This window comes from Pogonomyrmex barbatus, unplaced genomic scaffold (genome assembly GCF_055798465.1).
Source record: "Pogonomyrmex barbatus isolate J1 unplaced genomic scaffold, ASM5579846v1 scaffold5, whole genome shotgun sequence".
In the NCBI taxonomy this organism is placed as follows: domain Eukaryota; kingdom Metazoa; phylum Arthropoda; class Insecta; order Hymenoptera; family Formicidae; genus Pogonomyrmex; species Pogonomyrmex barbatus.
The window spans coordinates 5,015,766-5,040,764 of NW_028297149.1; the positions used below are offsets into that span (position 1 = coordinate 5,015,766).

General features: G+C 30.8%; 3 protein-coding genes across 5 annotated transcripts; 1 reads left to right on the top strand and 2 right to left on the bottom strand.

Annotated features, from left to right (window-relative positions):
* Positions 1–1,363: 1,363 nt before the first annotated feature.
* On the top strand, positions 1,364–5,954 carry ALiX (programmed cell death 6-interacting protein-like protein AliX). The gene is made up of 15 exons (XM_089082199.1): positions 1,364–1,631; positions 2,201–2,316; positions 2,596–2,723; positions 2,802–3,080; positions 3,152–3,253; positions 3,340–3,562; positions 3,642–3,765; positions 3,844–4,021; positions 4,099–4,260; positions 4,338–4,481; positions 4,572–4,787; positions 4,869–5,018; positions 5,089–5,230; positions 5,304–5,492; positions 5,564–5,954. The coding sequence occupies exons 1-15, from the start codon at positions 1,390–1,392 to the stop codon at positions 5,671–5,673; spliced, it is 2,505 nt and encodes an 834-aa protein (XP_088938325.1). The 5' UTR covers positions 1,364–1,389; the 3' UTR covers positions 5,674–5,954.
* Positions 5,802–12,282, bottom strand: Moca-cyp (nuclear cyclophilin protein Moca-cyp). Of its 2 annotated transcripts, XM_011637782.2 has the most exons (9): positions 12,033–12,282; positions 11,030–11,334; positions 10,825–10,912; positions 8,941–8,970; positions 8,641–8,786; positions 8,460–8,553; positions 8,132–8,384; positions 7,811–7,906; positions 5,802–7,730 (listed from the first exon to the last, which is right to left on the bottom strand). In XM_011637782.2, exons 2-9 carry the CDS (start codon positions 11,310–11,312, stop codon positions 7,047–7,049), a joined length of 1,674 nt encoding a protein of 557 aa, XP_011636084.1. In that variant the 5' UTR covers positions 11,313–11,334; positions 12,033–12,282; the 3' UTR covers positions 5,802–7,046. The 2 variants fall into 2 exon arrangements, with proteins under 2 accessions (XP_011636084.1, XP_011636100.1); XM_011637798.2 differs by lacking the exon at positions 12,033–12,282 and having other exon boundaries at positions 8,941–9,076; positions 11,030–11,171.
* Positions 12,283–14,345: 2,063 nt separating this feature from the next.
* LOC105426511 (putative cytochrome P450 6a13) lies at positions 14,346–21,709 on the bottom strand. Of its 2 annotated transcripts, none has more exons than XM_089081381.1 (6): positions 21,232–21,709; positions 17,694–18,046; positions 16,035–16,560; positions 15,347–15,568; positions 14,840–15,091; positions 14,346–14,721 (listed from the first exon to the last, which is right to left on the bottom strand). In XM_089081381.1, exons 2-6 carry the CDS (start codon positions 18,024–18,026, stop codon positions 14,549–14,551), a joined length of 1,506 nt encoding a protein of 501 aa, XP_088937507.1. In that variant the 5' UTR covers positions 18,027–18,046; positions 21,232–21,709; the 3' UTR covers positions 14,346–14,548. The 2 variants fall into 2 exon arrangements, with proteins under 2 accessions (XP_088937507.1, XP_088937506.1); XM_089081380.1 differs by lacking the exon at positions 21,232–21,709 and adding an exon at positions 19,466–19,989.
* Between the last annotated feature and the right edge of the window lie 3,290 nt (positions 21,710–24,999).

Consider the following 24,999-nt stretch of genomic DNA (forward strand, 5'->3'; position numbering starts at 1 on the left):
AGCATCCCTTATATGTATGGACTGGTGATACAGATATGATTATGCCGCGGGAGGTTGGAGAGAGAAACGTCTCTCTTTTTCTAAGTGTCCGGAAATACATTTTGCGCATGCTTGACGTATACTATACATTAATGCATTCTTATTGGTGTATACCTTATGCAAGTTAAAGAAAAATTTGAAATTATTTGTACATTATTTGCAGAGTATTTGCAGAATATCGATAGGAATATCATATTATATTTCTAAAAAGAAATAATGGTTCGAAAGTGTGTTATTTGCAGAGTTATTCTGCAGAAAATGTTTCTTTTCATTTGTAAGTAATAATGAAGCAGGACTTATTATAAAGTATATATTAAGCATACTTTAATAATTGTAGAAGCATTTGTGCAATTTTTTTATTTTACAAATAAATAAATTTTATAAATTTTGAGAGCTTTAAATTATAAATTCAATTTAATTATCATATTCTTAATATATAATATAATATATAATTAATATATAATTCTTAATATATAATTCTTAGAAAAAAGTTATTTAATTGTTTTATTTGAAATTAAAAAAAAATTTACATTCTATTACCCACTTTTTTAACAGATTTTATTACATTAGGTTCGCGTTGCTTAGAATTTTCAATATTTAAAACAGACTAAATATATTTATGAGCAATGGAAAAAAAAAAGAACAAGAAGCTTAAGTGCATTAAGTATAAACAACATAACGAACCGCCTATTTATAGAAAACCATTTATTATTAGTCTCAAAACATTTATTGTTCAAAATAATTATAACAATCATATTTTTCCAAAAACTCGCATTTTTAAAAGAAAATTATTCTTCTATAATTTCATTATTTAAAAAACGAGTGTATTGTGTATCATGTATATAAAATAAAACAACATTAGAAACTATATATAAAATTTAAGTATGCAACAAGTATGCCATGCATGATTCATCAAATATTGTAATTCTTATTTTACTTTTTTTTATTATTTTACAAAATTACCACAAAAAATAAAAACTTCGATATAGAATTACATATCATTTATTTTAAAATTCTTTCCACAAACTAATCTAAAAGTTTTATCTGATGTTTTTTCACTTTTCTTATATATATATATATATATATATATACTTTTTTATTTTATTGCATTTTATATGTTTGACTATGAAATCTTTCATTCTTTACTCTTCATCAACATTTATTGTTTTCGATCATATTATTATATTAATCCGCCATATGCTTCGAACTCATGCGCAATACGTATTTCCGGACATCTTAAGAGAAAGAAGTATCAAAAAGTACGTCTAACCTCCCGCGGATACTGTTTCTTATGCAGAAACTATAGCAATTGCCAGTCCATATCTATAAGGTCTATGGTTCTTTGAGTATATGTTCTGTGGATGGGCCCGTCATACGTCTAATACGTCAACCATGGCGGAACTGATCGCGATTCCTTTGAAGAAACCTTCGGATGTCGATGTGGTAAAGCCGCTTACCAATGTCATCAGGTCGACATACAGTGGCACGGGCAAGGATTACGCGGACGCTATTGCGGAGTTCAGCAAATTGCGGAATAATGCTCTATGGCGTGCCTTTGAAAAATATGAGAGCTCATTACAGGTTATCTATAGGTATGAGTCATTCTTTCAATTAATATTTCGATTATGACAGCCGTGTTTTTAATACCGACTGTCATGATGTTTTAAGTGGCGAATCTTTATGCTCTCGCCGATTTTTCAGCGAGTCATTTACATCAACACACGTCCGGACTGTTGACGAATGAGATTTAATGTGTCCAATTTACCTGTACCTATTTTCCCTTTTTTCCCTCATTAGATAAAGAATCACTTAAGATAAGATTAAGAATTTAATGTCGGAAATCTGAAGATTTTTATAAACTAAGATTTAAAGATATAGGTAGTAAATAAAACATTATCATATATTCCTACAAATAATAAATTACAAATGAATCTTAAAAAAATTCTGAATTGTGATACAAAAAAGATTTAAAGTTAAAAAAATTAGGATCAATGAAGTAAAGTCTTATATAAAAAGGACAGATAGAGAATATTGTATATCTAGAAATATGTAGAGATATTGTATATCTAGAGATATAGAGAATATTGTAGAAAGGAATAGTATATTTGTTTATAATTGATAGGGCATTGTCAATTAAATATGTATATATGACTTTTTGAAGCTACTATGATCAGTTATGTGCTCTGGAAGGAAAAATCCCTGCTCACGAATTGCAAATACCATTCAAGTGGAAAGATGCCTTTGATCGTACAATTTTTGGAGGAAAACTTAGTTTAAGTGAGTTTAAAGAATATAATTACTGATTATATATTATTTTATGCTTGAATTTCATTTCTCTTATAAAATTTGAATTATTTAAGAATTATTTGAAGCAACTGATAATAGATTGTTGATATTAAAAGTAATTTTTAAATTAAGTATGTTAGAGTTGTAAATAAGATAAGGAGATATAAATTTTACTGAAATATATATATATATATATATATATATATATATATAATCACTACATTATATTGTATTGTCATTGATATATATTTGTAACTTCTTTTTATATAGCTATTACTACATTGGCATATGAAAAAGTATGTGTACTATTCAATATTGCTGCCTTACAAAGTTCAGTGGCAGCTACACAATCCTTAGACAGTGATGAAGGACTAAAATTGTCAGCCAAATTATTTCAGGTTCGCCTTTCTTATCATTATTTTATATATATCATCAATATTCTTTTATTATATTTTAATTAATTAATCTTTTTGTAGCAATCAGCTGGAATATTTAATTATCTGAAAGGAAACGTTATGATGGCAATTCAACAAGAACCCACACCTGATATTAGTCCAGAAACTCTTGGAGCATTGAGTGCGTTAATGCTCGCGCAAGGACAAGAAATATTTGTACACAAAGCGATACACGATTCTATGAAAGATGGCATCATTGCTAGATTAGCAGCACAAGCGGAAGAACTGTATGCAGATGCTCTGAAATTATTCCAAAAGGAAATTTTCCGTGCGTTTTGGGATAAGGAATGGGTACCATTGGTTAGTATATAAAATAACAAACGTGCATTCTTACTTTTTATATTTGCATATTATTCTGAATATTATCATAGATCGCGGGTAAACAAGCTGGGTATCGTGCCATGGCTGAATACTATCAATCACTTGTATGCAAGAATAACAAATCGATTGGAGAAGAAATTGCCAGATTGGAGGTAATTGCAGTATCATTTAAATTGTCCATTTTGCAAATTTATAATATATAATATCTGTGAACATACAAATACATCGACGTTTGCAGCATGCTGTGGAGCTATTCAAAGCTGCTCAACAGAGATCGAATAAACCGAGTTTATTCCAAGACTATGCCAACAAAGCACAAAGAAATTTAACGGAAGTGAAAAAAGACAATGATTTTATATATCATGAAAGGATTCCAGATATCAAAAATGTAGAAGCTATAGGAAAAGCTAGTGTCGCCAAGTTGCTTCCACTACCTGAAGTATTCAGTGCTGACTTTAAAGGTTCGCAATAATGATTGATGATCATAAGAAAATACCTTCCTTCTCGTAATGTCAATTATATATTGACATATATTTGCAGATTTATTTGCTGAGCTGTTGCCTCTTAATGTACGCCACGCAATGTCGGCCTATGAGAATCGCCGTAACGAGCTTGTTAATTATGAAATTTCGAATCTTCGTGAAATGACTCAACTTTTAAATAGGTATATATTTTAATAATACTGTTTTTATCATTGAATTACAAGTTTCTTGTTTATTATTTTTGTGTTTTGTACATATAGCGTTTTAGCAAGTTTGAACTTGCCAGCAGCTATAGAAGATACAAGTGGAACGGAAATACCTCAATCGCTATTGGATAAAGCAGCTCGCGTACGGGAATCGGGCGGAATAAAGGCTTTGGAAGCATCTATGAAAGAACTGCCGGATTTGCTGCAGCGTAATAAAGAACTTTTAGATGAGGTAAAAATATTGTAAATCTTTTCTTTTTCAAGATCTTTAACATATATATATATAAAATTTTGTCATTATGCTTACAGTCTGAAAGAATGCTGCAAGAAGAACGTGATTCCGACAATCAACTGAGAGAACAATTCAAAGAACGCTGGAAGCGAACACCTAGTGCCCGATTGACAGAACAGTTTACTAGCAATTTACAAAAATACCGCGAAATTATCAATAATGCAGTTTCTGCTGACAAGGTAAAAATCCAAAAAGAAAAGAAAAGACAAACTTTATGAATCTATGTTTTTATAAATGCTCTGTTTGCCATATATAGGTGGTTCGTGAAAAATATGAAAACCATAAAGAAGGAATCGAGATCTTAAGTTTGAATGAGGAAGAACTTGCCCGTGCTATTCCGCAAGGTTCAGCTCTTCAAGAAAGTAATGTCGTTATACAACTCAGAAAATTAATGGAGGATGTAGGTAGAAAAAGACTCAAATATATATTGACGAATTTTATGCATATTAAATTGTTTTAAATTTTGATCATATTTTGCTTTTCTTATTAGGTAGCGACATTAAAATCTGTACGAGATACTATCGAAAACGAATTTAAATTCGCTGCCAATGATATGAAGACGACATTCCTTTCTGCATTAGCTAAAGATGGAGCAATTGATGAACCAAATATATCTGTCGAGAGCTTAGGAAAATGTTACGGGCCTTTACAAAAGCAAGTACGAGAAAGTATAGCGCAACAGGAGGAATTAATCGCTAAAATTCAGGTATATCTGAAATTATAATTAATGGATAACTATGCAAAATTGGACGAGAGAAGAGATTGTAAAAATCTACGATGGTTTTAGAGTTGCCATGCAGAATTTACAAACGAGCAAGCTGGTACCGGTAGTGCGCGAGAGGCGATGCTCTGTAAATTAGCTTCCGCTTATGATGCATTTAAAGAGCTAAAGAATAACTTAGTGGAAGGAGCTAAATTTTACAATGATCTAACACAGGTACATTTATATCATAATTATTTCCTCATTGTTACTCGCCATCGTCTAAATAATTTGTTCTTTTCGGTAGTTACTTGTGGTTTTCCAAAACAAGATATCTGACTTTTGTTTCGCTCGAAAAACTGAAAAGGAGGAACTCTTGAAAGATTTAACTACGAATCTGAGCCAAACTGGTCCTGCTGCAACACCAAATATTCCATCTCATCATAGTGGTACAGATTCTTTCACATTAAATTGATTTTATTAATATGTCTTGATTCGAATAAATATTAATTGTGTCCGAAGGTCCGTCGAGTGGAAATCAAATGGCAGAAACCGCCGCGGCGGCACCGCAACTGCCTTATCCAACTCAGTATCAAGGTGGTATGCCTATACCTTATGGTGCCTCACCGGCAACGCCGTATCCAGCGTATGTTCCTCCACCGATGCCGACGACGTACAACCCATATGCTACAATGCCATATCCTACACAAGGTACACTTTTTTTTATCATCTATAATACATGTTTCATATATCCAAAACGTATATACAAGATCGATTTTCAGGAGGATACAATCCTTACCAAGGTATGCCTCAAGCTCCATACGGAGGTTATGCTACATTACCACGTTATGGCGGCAACCAACCACCGCATCATGGACAAAATCCATGGTGAACTACATGAGCAAGCAGTATCGGTGTATACTGCGATATTAACGTATTCATACATCTCATGCATATTTTATATATAAATTCTAAAAAAAGCAGTTAAAAATCTGCATTGGGTAACAATGTTGCATGTAATCCAAGGGAACTTGTGTTTATTACTTGTTACACATTTCACTGTATCATGTTCTTTATCTAATACAGATCAATTGTTGATATTTAAGCTTTAAGCGCCACTTCATCTATTTGTGTAGAGGGCTTATCGATTTATAAATATATTTTGTAAAATAAGACATATAGACATTATTCTCACCTAGATTACCTTAAGAAAAACGTTTTAATGTATCGATAGAATTTCAAGCATTTTACATACTTATTCATGTACAAATGAATATACATATTTAATATACATATTTAATATTAGATCTAAAAAAAAATTTCTTTCTGTTGATGACAGATGATTATAAGAATCATATACAAGTAATTAATTTATTACAATTTTACACATCGTATATATGTATACGTTACATAAATTTATACATATATATTTTTTAAGAGTTTATATATAAAATATTTAAAGCAATTTTCTAATCGTTGATTTAATTTATCTATCTTTAAGATCGAGTTTCGTCGTTATCTATTATTAATTAATCGTAAAAAACTGATTTCAATTTCGAAAAGAACTGATATTAGAAATCTCAGAAAAAATTTTCATATAGAAACATTTTAAAAACGTTTTAGCAATACAATAGATATATGTGTATATATACACATACAACACGGGAAAGAGGTAGAGAAGAGATGTGGAAAATAGATTCTCGTTAGAGTGTGCAACTGTAAATAACCTTATTGTATATTTTAATGATAAAATACGTGCATAAACTGATTGAAAGAGAATCAAGATATTATTATAGCATTATTAATTTGCAAATTGATAATTGGTGATGGTATATTGATAATATAATTGTGTTATAGTGTTCAATAGCATCCATGAAATTTAATATTTGAACGATTAGATAATGCAGTATTAATTTCATAATTTATTATATATATATATATATATATATATATATATATATATATATATAATAAATTATCCAAATATATATATATATATATATATTCATTGAAATATTATATAGTTACTTGAAACTGCACTTCTACAGTAATCTATGTGAGAAAAAGAATGTATTTTGCAAATAAATGCACCATATAAACACATAGTTATTTATAAATCTAATAATAACAAACACTGCATTGTAAACCAATCATTCAAATATTTATCGATCTTAGAGGACAGTTCTGAAAAAATTTATCCAAATTTTTAATAGTATTTCGTTGGTATCAATAATAAGCGAAACGGATAACGTGAAATGACTCAGATTAATCTTTGGAGTGCTGGCTACTTGAGCTGCTTGATCGCGAACGGCGTTTAAATTTCGCTTGACTCATGTCCGATGCATTATCGTTTCTTTTATGTTTGTTCTTATCGTAGCGGAAGTTGAAATCGTTGTCCTGATGAAAATTAGAATCATTCCGACGTCGATCGTTGCGTTTATCGTAGTGTCTGTAAGTATCTCTTCCAGGCCTGCTAGTTCTGTAAAAATCTCGCCTACGAGGAGAATAATTTCTCCGATTCCGTCTATCGCGACTTGCTCCACTACGATCGTAACCTCGCTCTCTAGATCTTCGATGATCTCTTGATCGAGAACGTCCACGTTTTCTACTTCTATCTCTGGAATCACGTCGGGAGCTTCTATCATTATAGGATCGATTGACGTCACGTTTGAACGATTTCTCATTTTTATTATGCTTAATCTCCTCTTTGTTCTGTGTAATATCATTTCCCTCCACGTTTTTCTTCGCATTATCATCCTGCATTTTAGTTATAGTCACCATTTCGTCTATTTGATCATTCTCTTTATTTTCCATTAATTCTGTTGTGCATATATTATGATCAACATCTGGTACTTGATCATTTTCATCTGGATTTTCTATGAATCTTTTAATTCTATCGGTTTCATGTTTGGACTCCTCTTCTTTCTTGACACGTTCTTTTTCCATTTTCTGCAATAACCACAGATAAGCAAGAAATAACAATTATGTAAGTATTAAATATAGTTTAACATATATGTACTAATATGTACCTGAAATTCATGCAATTTGATGGTACGATTTTGAGCTTGTTTCCAATGAGGTGGTGTTATACTTCTGGAACGACTCCGAGAAGGAGTATGATATCGCTGAAAATTTATTTAAACAAACATGCGTAATTAAAATTTATGACAAAGCCAGTAGATAGACCAGGCAATAAACAAGGTAAATCAGTGAATACAATTCAATGTTGTACTTTCACCTCTTCTAGATGTGGTTGATTAAATTATCAATTATCAATAAATGACAAATACGATTATCAATAAATGACAAATATCAGCGTGCGTGTTATTAATTATTGGTAAATCACTTACGAATATTCCTCTACCCTTGAAAACACGACCAGTTTTTCTATGAGAGCGTACACGATCTCTTCCATAATGCTGTCTAAATTCCTTTTGATTCGCATTGTTAGTGGAACCCGCTCTGTACAAGAATTTATTTGCTGGCACTTCTGGAATCTCATCGGGATCAATCTTGGTGACAGATACTAGCGGATGAGGTTGTTCATCTTCTTCCTCATTAGAATCCCGAATTTCACCATCTTCCGACTTTGCTCTCTTTTTACTGAAACAAAATGTTGTAATTTTAACAATAATTTGTATCTTGATATTTGCAGCTTCTTCTCATGTGCGAATATACCTTTTCTTGCTCTTTTTTTTCTTTTTTGTCTTGTCAGTGTAAGAATCAGATTCGGAATCCGCCGAACTACTTTGTTTCGCTTCTCGTTTCTTCGCTGTAAACATGTACATAATGTATCAGATTGATATTAATAATTTCTTCCAGTGTGTCTATATTTTTGAAAAAAACAAAGTGCTTATACCTTTACTTTTGAGCTTCAGGACTAATTCGCCACAGTTCACAACCTTAGCATCTTGCAATGGACGTGACATTCGGTCTACTGGAAGTCCTTCAATATGCGTAACGATCTCTTGCCCAGACACTACTTCTCCAAAAACCACATGGACACTAAAAATATATAGGATATTTGCATATAGACAAACGAGCAATTGAATATACAAAATAGTTTTATTTAATTTATTATTAATTTTTTTTATTTACCTATTAACTATCTATAGAATAAACTTGATATCAATTGATCAAACTATAACTATTTACTTACTTGTCGAGGTGAGGCGCTGGTTGTGTTGTACTACAACAACAAAATATGATTAAGGGGATGAGAGATGAACAGAAAGAGCCAGAGCTTTCATTGGTCATTGTGTTGTAGTAGTGGTGTGCAGACCCTTCCCTCACGACTACGCAAAAACATTGCTAAGTTATTCATTCCTCCAGAATTATTCTTACTCCTATGTTCTTTTTTCAATATCTGTGCAGTGAGTTCGAATATCATAGGAGTAATACTATATAATTGAAACTTGCTGATTTTTATCAGGCATTTGAATTTATCAATTGTCTTTTTTGGAATATACAAGATAGCCCATATAATTTTTTTATAACTTGGTATCTAGAAATTATTAATGATAGGAAATTTTTCAGGTAAAAGTGGAACATTTTGAGAAAGTATTTTGATTATATTGTTTTTTTTCTCTAGATAGAGGCGTTAAAAAAATATGAAGATCACCTACACTTTCTTAAGAAACTATATGATCCTTTTTATACAACTTGATTTCTCTAATTATTCTACATATAAAAGTTAAGCTAAAGTAATCGAAAAATTCATAGTTTACGAGATCTATTATACTTTGTTATTGCACTTACAATATCAAAATTATAACTAATTTGACTTATTCAATTTATTAAATTTAATTATTCTATTCTGATTAATTCAATTTATTAAATGTTCAAAATATCCATTATATGACTATATGACTTATAAACATTTGCTTCTGGAAATATGCCATCAGAAGAGAAATGTTAGCAAGCTTTTAGCAAGATAGCGCTCCATCACATTTTACAAACAATTTTTGAATTTAAAAATAATTGAATAAATTGTAGTGGGGCAATTCAATGGCCTCTTTGATCTGTGATCTGACACCAAATTTTTTTGTTAGTATATGTGAAGGAAAAAGTTATGTTTGAATCCTCAAAAGAGAATATGAAGCAAAGAATACATTTGCACTTTAGTAACTCTCGAAATGTTAAAATGTCAAATGTTCGAAATATCTTTTAAATTCGAACAAATATTTACAAATCCATAGTATTTAATAAATTGAATAAATCAGAAGTGTTGTAATTTTGATATCATAAGTGCAACAAGTATAAAATATTTTATAAATTATTAATTTTTCGATCACTTTATTTTAATACTTTTATTTGCAAAATTATTAGAGAAATCAAATTATGAAAAAAAAATCATATAGTTTCATTTAAAAAAGTGGAGATGGCCTTCATTTTTTTTGGAGGTGGCCTTCATCTAGAGAAAAAAAACAATGTGACTAAAATACCCTGTCAAAATTATTGTACTTTCATCTTTTTCAATCAGTTTCAACATTTTTCTATCAATTATCAATAATTTCTGAGATATTAAATTGTAAAGAATTAGTATCATCCTATATATATCTTTATCTTGACGAAAATTAATATTCCATATATCAGTTGATTTCCCATTTATATTTGTTTAAATACAAGAATTCTTTGATAAATGATTACATGTTAATATTAACTTTACCCTTGATTTATTCAAACCATTTAGTTATCAATGGAAGGGAAAAATAAATTCAGAAAACGTTTCTCTAAAAAGAGAAATTTTTCATTATAACAAAGGAATAACCATATCATAATCTCGCTGGCTAAGATACCTGTAAGATTTTGCTATATACATAAGCAAATATATAATATATAACTATAATACATAGTGATGCTTTATACGTATATGTACACGCACGCGCGCACATATATATATATATATATATATATATATATATATACATGTTTATGTAATTTTTATAAACGATATAATACATTAAATTTAGATTAAATAATTTATATGTGCATGCATGTAGTAGTTTTACAAAGAACTTTAATGTTATCTTGAAATACTTACATGAAAAATTGTGATCCATTGGTATCTTTACCACGATTTGCCATTGATAGTAAGAATGACTTGTTATGTTTCATAATAAAGTTTTCATCTATAAATAAAATTTGATGCTTCTTAAGAAGACAAAGAAATATGAATGTCAATTATAAATTTCTCATTTAAATCAATATTGAATTAGTCATACAATATTGGAATCTTATATATTTACCTGCAAATATACCACCATAAATGGATTCGCCACCTGTCCCATTACCTATTGAGAAATCTCCTCCTTGAATCATAAAATCTTTAACAACCCTATGAAAAACAATGCCTTTATAATGCAATGGTTTGCCTGTTGTTTTTCCCAATCCCTTTTCTCCAGTACATAGTGCACGGAAGTTCTCACACGTTATGGGGCAGATGTCCGAAAATAATTCAAAGACTATTCTGCCCATAGGCAGTCCACCAACTTCAATGTCGAAAAATACTCTTGTGTTAACATTAACCATGATGAAAGAACTTGTAGATTAACTAAAAGATAAAAAAATCAATTAATATGATATAAAAAATCAACATAAAATTATGCAAATATGCATAGTTCAAAATAAAATGTATACATGAAGAAATAAATAATTTTAAATATAAAATCGTTCATCAATAATCTAGATATGTACAATGAGAGATAAAAATATATATGTAAATGATACATGTTAGCAAGACTCTATTATTATACTATACTCTACACCTATATTAAAAAATATAATATTCAGAATGTAAGATGGATAAAATGAAGCAACGTTTGAATAAAATTATGCAAAGCACAAGTGACACTATCGATATATTAGGACAAAGTCATAATTATCGATAAGTTTGTTCTTTGTAGCTGAAGAATAAATTTTTTGTACATAAAATAAATTAGATATATACTTAAAGCTTGATAAAAGACAATTTCAGTGTTGTCCAGTGCAGTGATAAAGAACAGGCCTAATGAATCATGTATATTTTAATTAACGTGCAAATTGCCTTATTCGGGGGTGACTTTGCAATTTTATTTGGCGAATGGCGTCTTGTGCGCATTCACACGTGTCGCTTCAGATAGAAACGCAAAGCCGAGACTCGAAGGGAGACGAAGGTAACTATCGATCACACACGCGTCCAGAAATTGTGGAAAAAAAATTACATGAAAAGATTAAAAATATATCTTTTGGAGGAACAGCTGCACGTTTTACCTCTAGGGAATATACGGAGATCGTTTGAACACTAAACGACGTCACGTATTTACAGAATGTTCGATTGTATTCTGATGTCAATTAATCAGCTATCCAAATACACGCGACTCTCTTGAGATTCTCCCTTTTTCTCTTGAGTTAGCTCTTGTCTTTGATCCAGAAACAATACGATCACCAAGTTTGAAATGTCGGCGATTACAAACGTCTACCACAAACTTCCATATAATGGGTTTGTTCGCGTTGCTTGCACTTTCCGTACTTTTGCACTAAGTGTACACTATTTCGTTCGAGTTACAGGAAATGATGTAATAAACTCTAGGTGCGTTCCTTTATTCACTCCGGATACTGTCAGTACTACGAATAGCGTTCCGATATTCACTACCAGTACTAAAAATATATAGTTTATGTCACGTATATTATAGATTTTCAGTACTGGCAATGAATATCGGAACGCAGCCATAGAGAGTAGTGCACTCCGAAAGTACTGCCTTGAATTCTATTGACGTCTATTGATTTTGACGTACTTTCTGTTGCGGCTACTGCAACCAGTGAGGTGCTTTCCAATAACAACATCATGTAACACAGTGTCTATACTGGTGCTTTCCATCTATGACACAGAGAGTCACAGAATGACACTGCGAAACACAGCTCGATCCTAAAGCCAGCGGCACACGATGCTTTTTTTCCTGCTGATTTGCTAGCTGGATTTGCAGCTCGTGGAGCTCTTGTCTCTGATTGGTATATTCTTTTGGATCTAAAAAAATATACCAATCGAAGACAAGAGTTCAACAAGCATGCGAATCCAGCTAGCAAATCAGCAAGAAAAAAGCATCGTGTGCCGTTGGCTTTAATTCCGAACTGCATTATGTCATAGCATGAGCACTCGGAGAATAAAGGAACGCACCCTATGGGTACCGTTAAGGGCTTACTACAAATGCTTTGAAGCATTTTTTGATTGGTGCATTAGTAAAATTCTTTGTTTTGATTGGACAATCAAACGCTTCGAAGCATTTGTAGTGTTATTGACTTCTGTTCGATTTACAGGTGCAATCGCACTTTTCATAACACCTCATGCACTTGGTAATGAGGGCTGCATTCCGATATTCTATAGTATACTGGAATGAGCCTTCAAGGAATGGAGATGTCTCACTTACTAAAAAAAGACAACGTGCGAATTAGCATCGCTCTCTTTGTCAAGAGATTCTCGGATTGGTTAATGTTATTCTCCTACCACACCAATAAGTACACTGTAGAAAAAAGATAAAGATCCCAACTTTAGTATGCCCGTCCTTTTCTCCGCTGGATCGAGATTTTCTATAGTTTAGGGAAGGCTCACTCCAGTATACTATAGAACTCAATGGACTTATTTACTGCCGATACTCAAAATATATAGTTCAGGTCACGTATATTATAGTTTTTCAGTACTTGTAGTGAATATCGGAACGCAGCCGAGGAAGAACAAAGATGCAGGAGCAGAAAGGTGTGAAAATAAATTCTTCAGATTAGAATTATCACGAATTCGAACATTCGAAAAAAGTTTGAACTCAACTTTTTATATTCTTGTTGTTTTTTTTACAGTGATATTGTTTAGAGCTTCAGAATTAGACATTATACAAGTTTTTTAATTCATCATATTGATGAATTAAATTTATTAATTCATCAATTTTCCATTAATATATTTATTTTTAAAATCTATTTTTTCTTAAGATTTAATTAATTTGTTATATTTTTTGCCTTCTAATTATGATACTGTTATTATGATACTGTTTTAAAGCCACTATAGTGATTTCTTATCCTATATAAAGTGCTATGTTAATTATTTTTGTATATTTTTTAAAATAAATTAGATATAATTGAGGCTCGAAGGATAATAAATCAGTGAATAATAGCGTTTTCCCTTGAAATTGTACTATCGCCCACTAGTGCAACATTCGGAGTGTAGCGTGTTTCCATGGCTGATGGCGGGCAAACTTATTCGGTAGTTCAATTTTCTCTTCAACAATGTCCTCTATTGTAGAGGACATTGTTGAAGAGAAAATTACAACTAACATATATGTAACATTGTTTTTGTTGGGTTAATATAAATGTTAGTTGTAATTTCCCACTTAATAATGTAACTCGACTGTTATATAACGCATGTGTTATATAACAGTTACATTGTTAAGTGAGAAATTACAATTAACATTTATATTACATGTAACTTCTGTGTTTGCTGAATCTACATGCACGCATGCACACACAAAGTAATATATTGCATACTACATATATACTATTAAGTAATATATTTGTTTAAAAGGATAAATAAAACAACGATTTTAAAAAGGTGGTTATTATTATATCTATATTATTATATCTATATATGAGTATAAACTTAAACTATCTAATTATAAACTAATAATATGGACAATTGAGAGAATATTAATAAAGATTACAATGGCTCTCATTAATGTTGATCAAGATTTTCTCCATTTCATTTAGCATGTATATTTTTTGAAAAAAATAAAAGAAAATTTACACTAAATTCGATCAATTTTAATTATTTTTAAATGTATTCCATCTTTTGGTGCTAATAAAAAGGCCTTAGGATTATTTACATAATGCTTCTGAGTTTTCTCACAAGTTTCAATTTTATAATTTCGTAATATTTTTATAAGCCCGATTTTGGTTTGATAAACAGCGAAGCGAGAACCTGAAAAGAAGAAAATGATCATTAATATAAATCAGATCAAGATTTAAATTTGAAAATAGTTTGGCTAAAAATATAGCGAAAAAAATAATAAATGATATTTTAATTTATTTCACTGTACCAATGCAATTCCTCGGTCCATCGCCGAAAGGTAAGTAGACCATCGAGTGTCTACTTTCTATAGCTTCATCATCAAATCTTTCTGGATCGAAGACATCAGGGTCTGGATAAATATTCGGATCTCGTTGAATTGCATAAATAGGAATCCATATCCTTGTGCCTTTTGGTATACTAATTTTAGTATCCTCAAAAGTATAATTTGATGTAGATTCTCTCATAAGAACTGTCACTGGTGGATATTTTCGTAAAGTTTCTGTGTGAATTAAGAATAATGTTAAATTAGATAATAATATAATAGTATAATAGTATTGTATTAATTTTTGTCCTTATATTAAAAAAGATAAATAGTACGCGCCCAGCGCGCGTTTGTAATATCTAGTATTATATAAATTATATAAAAATATATTTATGTCTATTGAAAAATTATGATTAAATTCAAGCTTACTGCAATGATATTATATTATAATATTACTGAAAGAAGACTCAATAACATATTTTATTTTTGTACCTTTAAACACTTTATCTAAATAATCCAATTGTTTGACATTGTCATATGTTAAATTTCCACCATGTTTCACATAGCTTTCGTCAATTTCTGCACGTAATTTGGCTTGTACTTTCGGATTTATTGCTAACTCATAGAGCGCATTACTCATAGTTGTTGATGAAGTTTCAAAGCCGGCAAGGAAAAATACAAATGCTTGAGAAGCTATCAAACTATCCGTCAACTCTGTAATATTATTTTCTTTTTACTATAAACAATTTTATTTGCTTTCCAATTAATAAATCAAATTTATTAATTATATTTAATTATATATAAAAATGAATTAATTATATTTGAATAAATAAATATATATAAGCCAAAATGTTCAAACAAGGAATAGATAAATCAAGATATTACTTGTTTATGCAAAACTTTTAGGCTTAATTAACATTTTTAATTTATATATATAATTCAAGAAACATTTATCATCTGCGTGTTGTTTACTTATGGTTTTTCAATTGTATTCAAACCATTTTATAGTTACAATACAATTATAATGTATTAAAATTTAATAAAATAATAAATTTAATAAAAGCAAAAGTTAACTTTATCTTCTTATTTAAAAAATTATTTCATGTATTTGTAAATTTGCATCGTTTCGTCATTTAGAAAATTTTTTTTATATCAAAAAGGAACAAACGATAATACTTACTGATATCACCTAATTTATCCGGATTCTTTTTTAATTCACGCAGTATATCAATGAAATCGTGCCTAGTAATATTATGCGTATTTCTGTAATCTATGCTCTCCATAATAACACGTATAAAGAATTTGGTAGTTTCTGATTGTGGCAGAATGTAACCGAGTATGCCATACAGCCCCGGCATCATTTGCCTAAATCTGGCTCGCATGACATTTGACCAGCTCGGTGTAAATATCTTTCTACCCATCTTACGAAATTCGCCGTCTTCATCCGACATTGAATTCATTTCAATGCCAAAAGCGCAGCTACCGATAACGTCCGTCGTATATTTAGCTGTCAATTCGCGACATTCAATGGGTTCATTTTTACTTGCGACTTTTTCTGTATATTGAACAAGATGATCAGCGCATTTGGATATTAAAGAGAACATCTCCTTCAATTTACCAGATGTAAAAACAGGCGACAATCTTATTCTTAACGGTCGCCATCTCTTTGGCTCCAAAGAGAAAAGATGTTGCGATAGCGGGTCGGCCTACGATATAACAAAATATAACAAAATCAAAATTGTGATCAAGTAAATTTAACTGAAGGAGAATTCAAGTTATAGAAACTTATATTTTTTATTGCACCTTATTGTTCAAAAAATATAGAAGCTTGCAAAATCCAAGATTAAATAAGTTATTCTTTACTTAAGTTAAATTATAGTTAATAACTTAATAAAATTAATTAAATTAAAATTAAGTTAAAATTAAATTAACATAAGTTAATAATTTAAAAATGAATTTTGTAAAAAATATATATATATATATATATATATATATATGAAACTATAAAACGTCGTATTTTTTAAAAATTAGATTGCTTTAAACGATAAAACAATTATGAAATTATACAAAAAATTTTAATTTAGAAATATGTTAAAAAATTAAAGTTAATGTTTTGTAAAATAATTAGTTAAAAGTTAATACATTTAAAATTAATTAAGTTATCTTGGTAGAAATATTTTATTGAAATTCTCTCTCAATTTTATTGTTATTTCGTTAATATATGCAGTAAATTTCATAATACATAATATTTCAAAAGAATTTAACAGTATTCTTTTCTTTATGTTCAATTGTGTATTCAATTTTCTTTATGTTTTGTGACATTACATTGAATTTCATAAAGATAAATATAACAATATTTTCTAAAATCGATGAGAAATGAAATGCAAGTTATTGAAAAATTATTGAATATATTTCAATTTCTTCCAAAACAAATTTTCTTATGAAATTTAATATAATATTATGAAATGCAAGGAAAATTAATATATATTATTGAAAAATAATAATAAAATAAAGTCAATTGAGAAAAAATTTTAGCATAAAATATTTCGTCACAATAAATTAAAAATTATTAACCTTTTAACTTTGATACTTGTAACTAATTAATTAGTTATTACCCAACCTTGATAAAATCCTTAAAAAAAAACGTCTCATTTATATTTCAGAAAAACTTGTAAAAGAAACTTTCCAGCACAAGATACAAATCAATACAAATCAATACAAAAATATCCTTTTTCAATATTTAATGATAGACAGAAAAACATAATAACTTCAGTGTTGGTTTATATTTCTTGCTCCTATTTCTTGTTCCTTTTTAAAGTAAGCATGATAATGTCCTCACCTTGTCAAAAGTAGGTATTCCTCTACTAGCAAATGTAGGAAAGTCTTTAATGAGGACATCTTTAATTAAATTTGGATCTTTTATTATAAGGATAGGTGTCTTCCTAGAGTATATCCCAACCATTGGTTCGTCTTTGTAATCGTTATATACTTTCAGCGAATAATCACTTATGGATAGCTTTATAAGCATAATATCTTTAAAATTACCGAATCCTGGTATCGGTCGTGGACCAGGAACGCCACGCGATTTCCAAAAGTCGTAGGATGATGTAAGGAAATAATAAAGACCGAGAATTATAACGGCAATGCCGCATAATATCTCGAAGAGTTCCATTATTCAATAATCAAATAATCCTGAAAAAACAAGAAAAACAACATTCTAAAATAAAATTTTGTCTTAGAAAAATGATAAAATTTGATAAAAGATATCTTTAATAAAATATCAATTAAAAGAGATATTTATATGTAGAAATATAAATTTAAACTAGATTTCATCAAATTTCGATTTCATCAATACCGATCAAAAAATTATTCTTACATAAATTTAATATGTTATAATGCAAAGATAAATATTATTTATTAATAAAAATAAATAATATTTATTTTTGCATTATAATAATATAATATTGTTTTAAAACAGTGTGTGTGTGTGTGTGTGTGTGTGTGTGTGTGTGTGTGTGTGTGTGTGTGTGTGTGTGTGTGTGTGTTAAATCAGTGAGTGATTATATTATTGAAAGCGAGTATACATAGACATAAAGATACGTAATATATTTATTTGAGAAAGAGTGTCAAACAAATTTATGTTTGCATAAATCCACAAGACAATTGTTATCGAAGTGATATTATACAAATCATCTTCCGCTTAAAACCTACTGTAAGTTTTAATTTATCGTCGGCTAAATAAATACAATTTTTAATAAATTCATTTGGATTCTCACGATTACTGTCATGTCAGTTGTTTAAACTTAAACTGAGAAAAATAATTTTTCTATTCAGCGCTAAACTTAAACTGAGAAAAATAATTTTTCTCCAATAATTTTTATCCAATAAAATATTAATCATGGAGCTCTAGATAAAACGATCTTGATATTTCATGCGAGTATTATTGGAGTAAACAAGTAAAAGAAACAGACAATGAAAGATCGTTCCTCCACTTTAGCAAACTGCAGTTTGCAAGAGAATGTTTTCAATCTCGAGCGGTATATCTACCAACGAAGTGAAGATAAGATAGCAAAGGCATAATAATAGATATGGATACAATAGTGTTGTTTTGATGATGTTTATCCGTGTACAATCAGGAAGAAAAAAACTATATGTAATTACACGCATAATTAGACGCACATAATTGGATGCAATTAAATGCACCCGCCTGCGGTGAAAAAGTCGAATAGCTTTTCAAACAATATTAATAAGCACGGCCGCTGAAAAGTATGTTAAAATATTAAATACTCTCACTTGTGACGATATAATACTTGAGAGATTAATAATATCGTTTGTTAACGACAATGACACCGACTATTATTTCATTCGTCGCGTGATGACGTCTCGAGCGATCTCGAAAATTGCGAGACCTCTTTACTATTTTTCCATCAGAGACGATTACAACACTCATTTCTTTATTTGATAATGAATGAATGGATGTGTGACGCAATTCCCCTCGAAATAGAAAAATATACACGAGGAGAATGATAATAAAAAATATATTTCTTTCTTTTCTTTTTCTTTTTTTTTATTTCTGTTCGATATTAGAGTAAGTTACGTTAAAGTATGTACCTGAACATGGACAGCAGTGCGTTATAATTGCAATTAATCCGCGATACTGCTTCGTATCAGCTTGTAAGAGTACTCTTGTACTCTCGCGACTCCGTAACTCGAAATAACACTGACTGCCATCGTTCAAGTTGAGTCAAATTATAAGCGGACGCTCCAGTGCTAGATGATGCAGATATGTATACACGTGAGTCATGATGAATCGTAGAAACGATATTTTCATCTGTCTCTAACAAAAGTACGCTCGCCATGATTTGCAAGTAATGGAAAGTTACACAGAAAAGTCATCATCGATTAGATAAAAACTCGTTATCATTTCATTCGTTAACACTTACGCGCACATTAAGTATTAAGCAGATATCGATTCCCGAAATTTAATTACTTATAAAATAAAGTGATGTAAACTTATACAATACTTATAACTTATAAAATAAAGTGAATAAATAATCAAGTCAAGTTTATCTTTTGAAACAAACAATCAGATCATAGATAGCATTGGTGGACAGAATAGTGTCATTAGTGTCATAGGTATAGCTTTGAGCGGGCTACGTTGTAAGTTTAGTAATTTAACGACACACACACACACACACACACACACACACACACACACACACACACACACACACACACACACACACACACACACACACACACACACACACACACACACACACATGGTTCACAATATAAACACTTACCTTGAATTTATATATTAATTCAACGAAGAAAAGTTATTCGATTAAGATTCTGTCTGCCGATTAATATCATCTATGATCTAATTGTTTGAAACATGTATCGGCTTGATTATTGTTTATTGTTATTCTTTGGAACTTTTCTTACTGCATTGAACTGTTTTCGTAAATATGATTAGATACATTAATCCTTTAACATACGAATTTTTATTAAATTAAACATTATAGATTGGCGCATCGTAGGAAAAGATATTTGTGCATTATGCTAATAAAAGATTTAAAACTGATTACAAAAAAGAAACATATATAGCTGCATGTGGTAGCTATATATGTTGTAATATATGGATAACTAATATCTTTGTCTAGAACAAAACGATTTGCTGTTGCTCCTGATACATAAATATAGTAGCAAATAATATAGATATCACAACTAAATATTAGCTATCCATATATTACAACATAATATAGCTATTTTCATAATATAGCAGCTATTTTCTTTTTTCCGTGTTTTTATTGATAGGTACACTTATTGTATGAATTGCTGTTTTTTTTTGTTTTTATTTATATTTAATCTTTTACACATGACTGTTTATAATTCACCTATATTCTGCATGGATGTAAGAATAATAGAATGAAACGTATTTTTTTAAGCGCGTAGGATAAAATCTCAGGGAAAAAAGCGTTGCGGTCTGATTTCTATACATAACCAAATACGCTGTACGAGCAAAAAAAATGGCATTAATTAAAATTTATAGATTTTATCTAAACATTATCTGTGCTCTCGTGTACCATTTTACCTTTGTTTAACATTTGATGAGCAACAAGGATAAAATGATATACAGAGCCGGTCGGTTGATATTCTGAACATAGCCTAAACATGTGATTATTGGATTTACATGATTTATGTTTAATACAATTATATTTTAAATAATTTTATAAAAAAATATTGCTAATTTTTAGTTATAAAAATATTTTAAAATAATAATTATGTGAAGCGGAACATGCAATTATAGATGGTTTTATATATGTGATGAGCAGAGTTGAGAAGTAACGTGTTACTTGTAACGTTACAGTTACCTTTTTTTTTAATAATGAAGTGGTAACGGCGTTATTTTCTTTTTTTTAGTAACTATAACGGTAACGGTAGTTACATTTTTTTCAATAACAATAACGAATTTAACAGTTACTTTGTAACGGCACGCATGCCGTCATTAGTCATAGGACTGACTACCAGCTCGGCGCTCTTCGAGTGCCACTACCCGTGTAATTCCCACCGTGGGGAACTCCCTCATCAAGAAAATTGAAAAAGTAGGGGTATATAAGCCGGCTCGCGAGTCGGACGAGTCGGCATCAGTTCCCATCTCGAGACTACTCAGGGTGTTCCCGAACCTCGATCGAGATTTCCTCTTCCTGACTTCCTGCCTAGACCACGGAGAAGGATGTTACCTCTCCGAAGCCAGGGTGTCACCGGCGTTGGTCTTCCTGATTTTCTGCCTAGATCACAGAGAAGGGTGTTACCTCTCCGAAGCCAGGGCGTCACCGACGTTGGTCTTCTCGACTTCCTGACACTACCGCGGAGAAGCTAGGAATTCCCGACGTCGGTAGCGTGCTTGCGCACGCGCGCGCGACTGCCCTCCCTTGAGCTTGTACATATTGTATATAGTTAGCTTGTAAGTTTCGCTACCGCTACTCCGTTTCCGCGATCTGTGTAATTATCGTTCCCCGCTTCTGCGGCCTCTGTAAGCGCCGTTACTCCGCTTCTGCTAGCTCCGTATCTATCGTTACCGCTACTCTGTAAAATACCATCACTCTGCTCCTGCGAGCTCTGTATCACTCGCTACCGCTACTCTGCTTCTGCAATCTCTGTAGACACCGTTGCTCCGCTTTGCAAGCTTTGTATTTTCCCCTACCATTGTAAAATATCTCGTGCGGAACCGTGCCTGCGTCTGAATACACACACACACACACACACACACACACACACACACACACACACACACACACACACACACGCACGCACGCACGCACGCACGCACGCACGCACACACACACATACACGCACGCACCCACCTATCTTCTGTATATATGATTAGTCTTGCAATAAATATTACATTTTGATTAATTGCTGTTGTTAATAAGCTCGGATCTACTCCTTCTCCCGAATCTTGGCACCGGCGAGTTAATCCGCGACGTCGGGAAAGGTGCACCGTTACAACTTTCATTGTTTTTATATTTCAAATCTATTTATGACATAATTTCTATATAATTTCTATATAAGTGAATTTTTTTCGATTATATTCTGTTGTTATATTTAAAACTCATCTTAAAAGTAGTTTTAAGAATAATTTATCATAAATCAAAGAAATACAAGAACATATATTTTATAAATACTTCTAAAATATTTGTAAACAGAAAATTAAGGATAAAAAAAGTGTTAATTTGCTGTGTTTATGAATTTAATGAAAACTACATGATTTGTATTTGCATTTTGAGTATTTTAAAATTTTCTTAAATTTTGTTAGTTTTGCGAATTTAAGATAAAAATTTTATTATTTTTACACTGATAGTTTAATAAAAAATATCAGAAAAATTTATTTTGTTTTAAGCTAATCTTGTTTTAATATTAAGACAGGAAGAAGTAACTAATCATTCTTTTTCAAATAATAAAATAAGGATAATGATTTAGGGCTCTGTAGGCCTATTTTATAACTTCTTAACGATAGTTTCACTAGCTACGGATATTGTTACGCAGTTTTAATGACACTATATAAAAAATGGTATTCTGTAATTTAACGTAACGATAAATATCATTAAAAGTATTGATAAAGTACCGAATTTTGTCGTTAAGATATCGAGGGATATCGAATCCCTCAATAAGCCATAATGACAACATAACTAGACATAGCGATCAATAGCAACATTCCGAAGCGGCTCCGAATAGTAGTACGGAAGTACAGTATAATTTTATAATTTGAATATATAAACATCATAAACTTAGTTTAAACATATATCGAATATTAAGAAGAACACGCAACAAATGCAATATTACAATAAAATATTTTAATTAAAAACAATTTATTATCAATATTATCTAAGGATATTAAAATAAATAAATAAATAGCTATAGATTAGATTCTACTTACAAATGATATGTAAGTCAGATATAATGATTGTAATAATTGTAATTGATATCAATAATAGGAATAATAATAATAATAATAGTAGCAGCAGCAGCAGTAATAATATATGTGTTATAATACTATATATTATTACAATTACATTATTGTTATTATTATTATTAATTATATTTATTTATTAATAATTTAATGATAATAATAATAATAATAATTGTAATTGTAATTAATATCAGTTTCACATGTAATTTATCAATATCTTTTCATATATTACTTAAATTATAAACAAGTGGATGCAAACCCATACAGCACAACATCTCTCAAAAATCTTTCGGAAAGATAAAATCAGAAGTTAATATTGAAATGTAACATAGAAATATTTCAGAAATGTTTGGGAAATATTAGGTGTACAAAAAAGTTCTGAGCTTTAGATTTCATACAACCGAAATAACAATTTAAATTTTATATATCTTCCTGCCCTTTTGCGGTTTTAAAGCGTTGACATTTGGCCTTCTAAAATGCCATACGATTTGGCGTTTGATGTACATAACCTCAAAAATCAGTAGTGTTCACGATGGCAATAACAAAAGAGCATATTCGATTTTCCACTTCGCGTTTCATCTGAAGAAAAATGCTGCTGAAGCCACTGCAATGATTTGTGCTGCATATGGAGAGAACGCTATAAGTCATATTACATGTAAAAGATGGTATCAAAAATTTTGCCAAGGAGATTTCAGTCTTGAAGATGAACCGCGTGCTGAATGCCCTCAAAAGATTGAAACGGACGAATTGCAAGCACTGCTGGATATAATCTCTGCGCAAACTGAAAAGGAGCTTGCAGAACAGCTTGGCGTTACGCAGCAAACCATTTCCGTTTACATACGTTTACATACGATAGGAAAAGTTCAGAAGGAAGGCAGATGGGTTCCGCATGAATTGTCCGAAGACAACAAAAATTGTCGGCGTGACACTGCACTCACTTTGCTTTCAAAGTTCCGGAAAAAAGATTTTCTGCACAAAATCATTACAGGCGATGAAAAGTGGATTCTTTATGATAACCCTAAACGTAGAAAATGGGTTGACCCTGGTTAACCTTCGACATCGACGCCAAAGCCCAATATCCACGCCAAGAAGGTTTTGCTCTGTACCTGGTGGGATTGGAAAAGTGTGTTGTATTACGAGTTGTTATAACCGGGTGAAACAATCACGGCAGACCGCTACCAACAACAATTGACCAATTTGAGCGATGCATTAGAAGAAAAGAGGCTATTTACTGGCCAAGGTCGTAAAGTGATCTTGCTTCATGACAATGCTCGACTACATGTTGCGAAAACGACTCAGGACCTATCTTTGCGTTAGGCTGGGAACTTCTCTCACATGCGACGTAGCCCAGACATGGCGCCTTCCGATTATTACCTATTCCGGTTGCTGCAGCATCATTTGGCTGATACACATTTCGTGAGATTTAAAGAGATACGAAAATGCATTGATGACTTTATCACTTCGAAGCCGGTGAGCTTCTATCGTCAAGGAATTTGCAAGCTACCCGAAAGATGGCAAAAGGTCGTTGATACAAACAGGGAATATTTCGCTGATTAATATTTTTTTGTTTGTTTTTAAATAAAGATTGAATTTTACAAAAAAAAGCTCAGAACTTTTTTGTACGCCTAATATTTTGTTGAAATTATTTTTTACTTTTATTATTGAAATA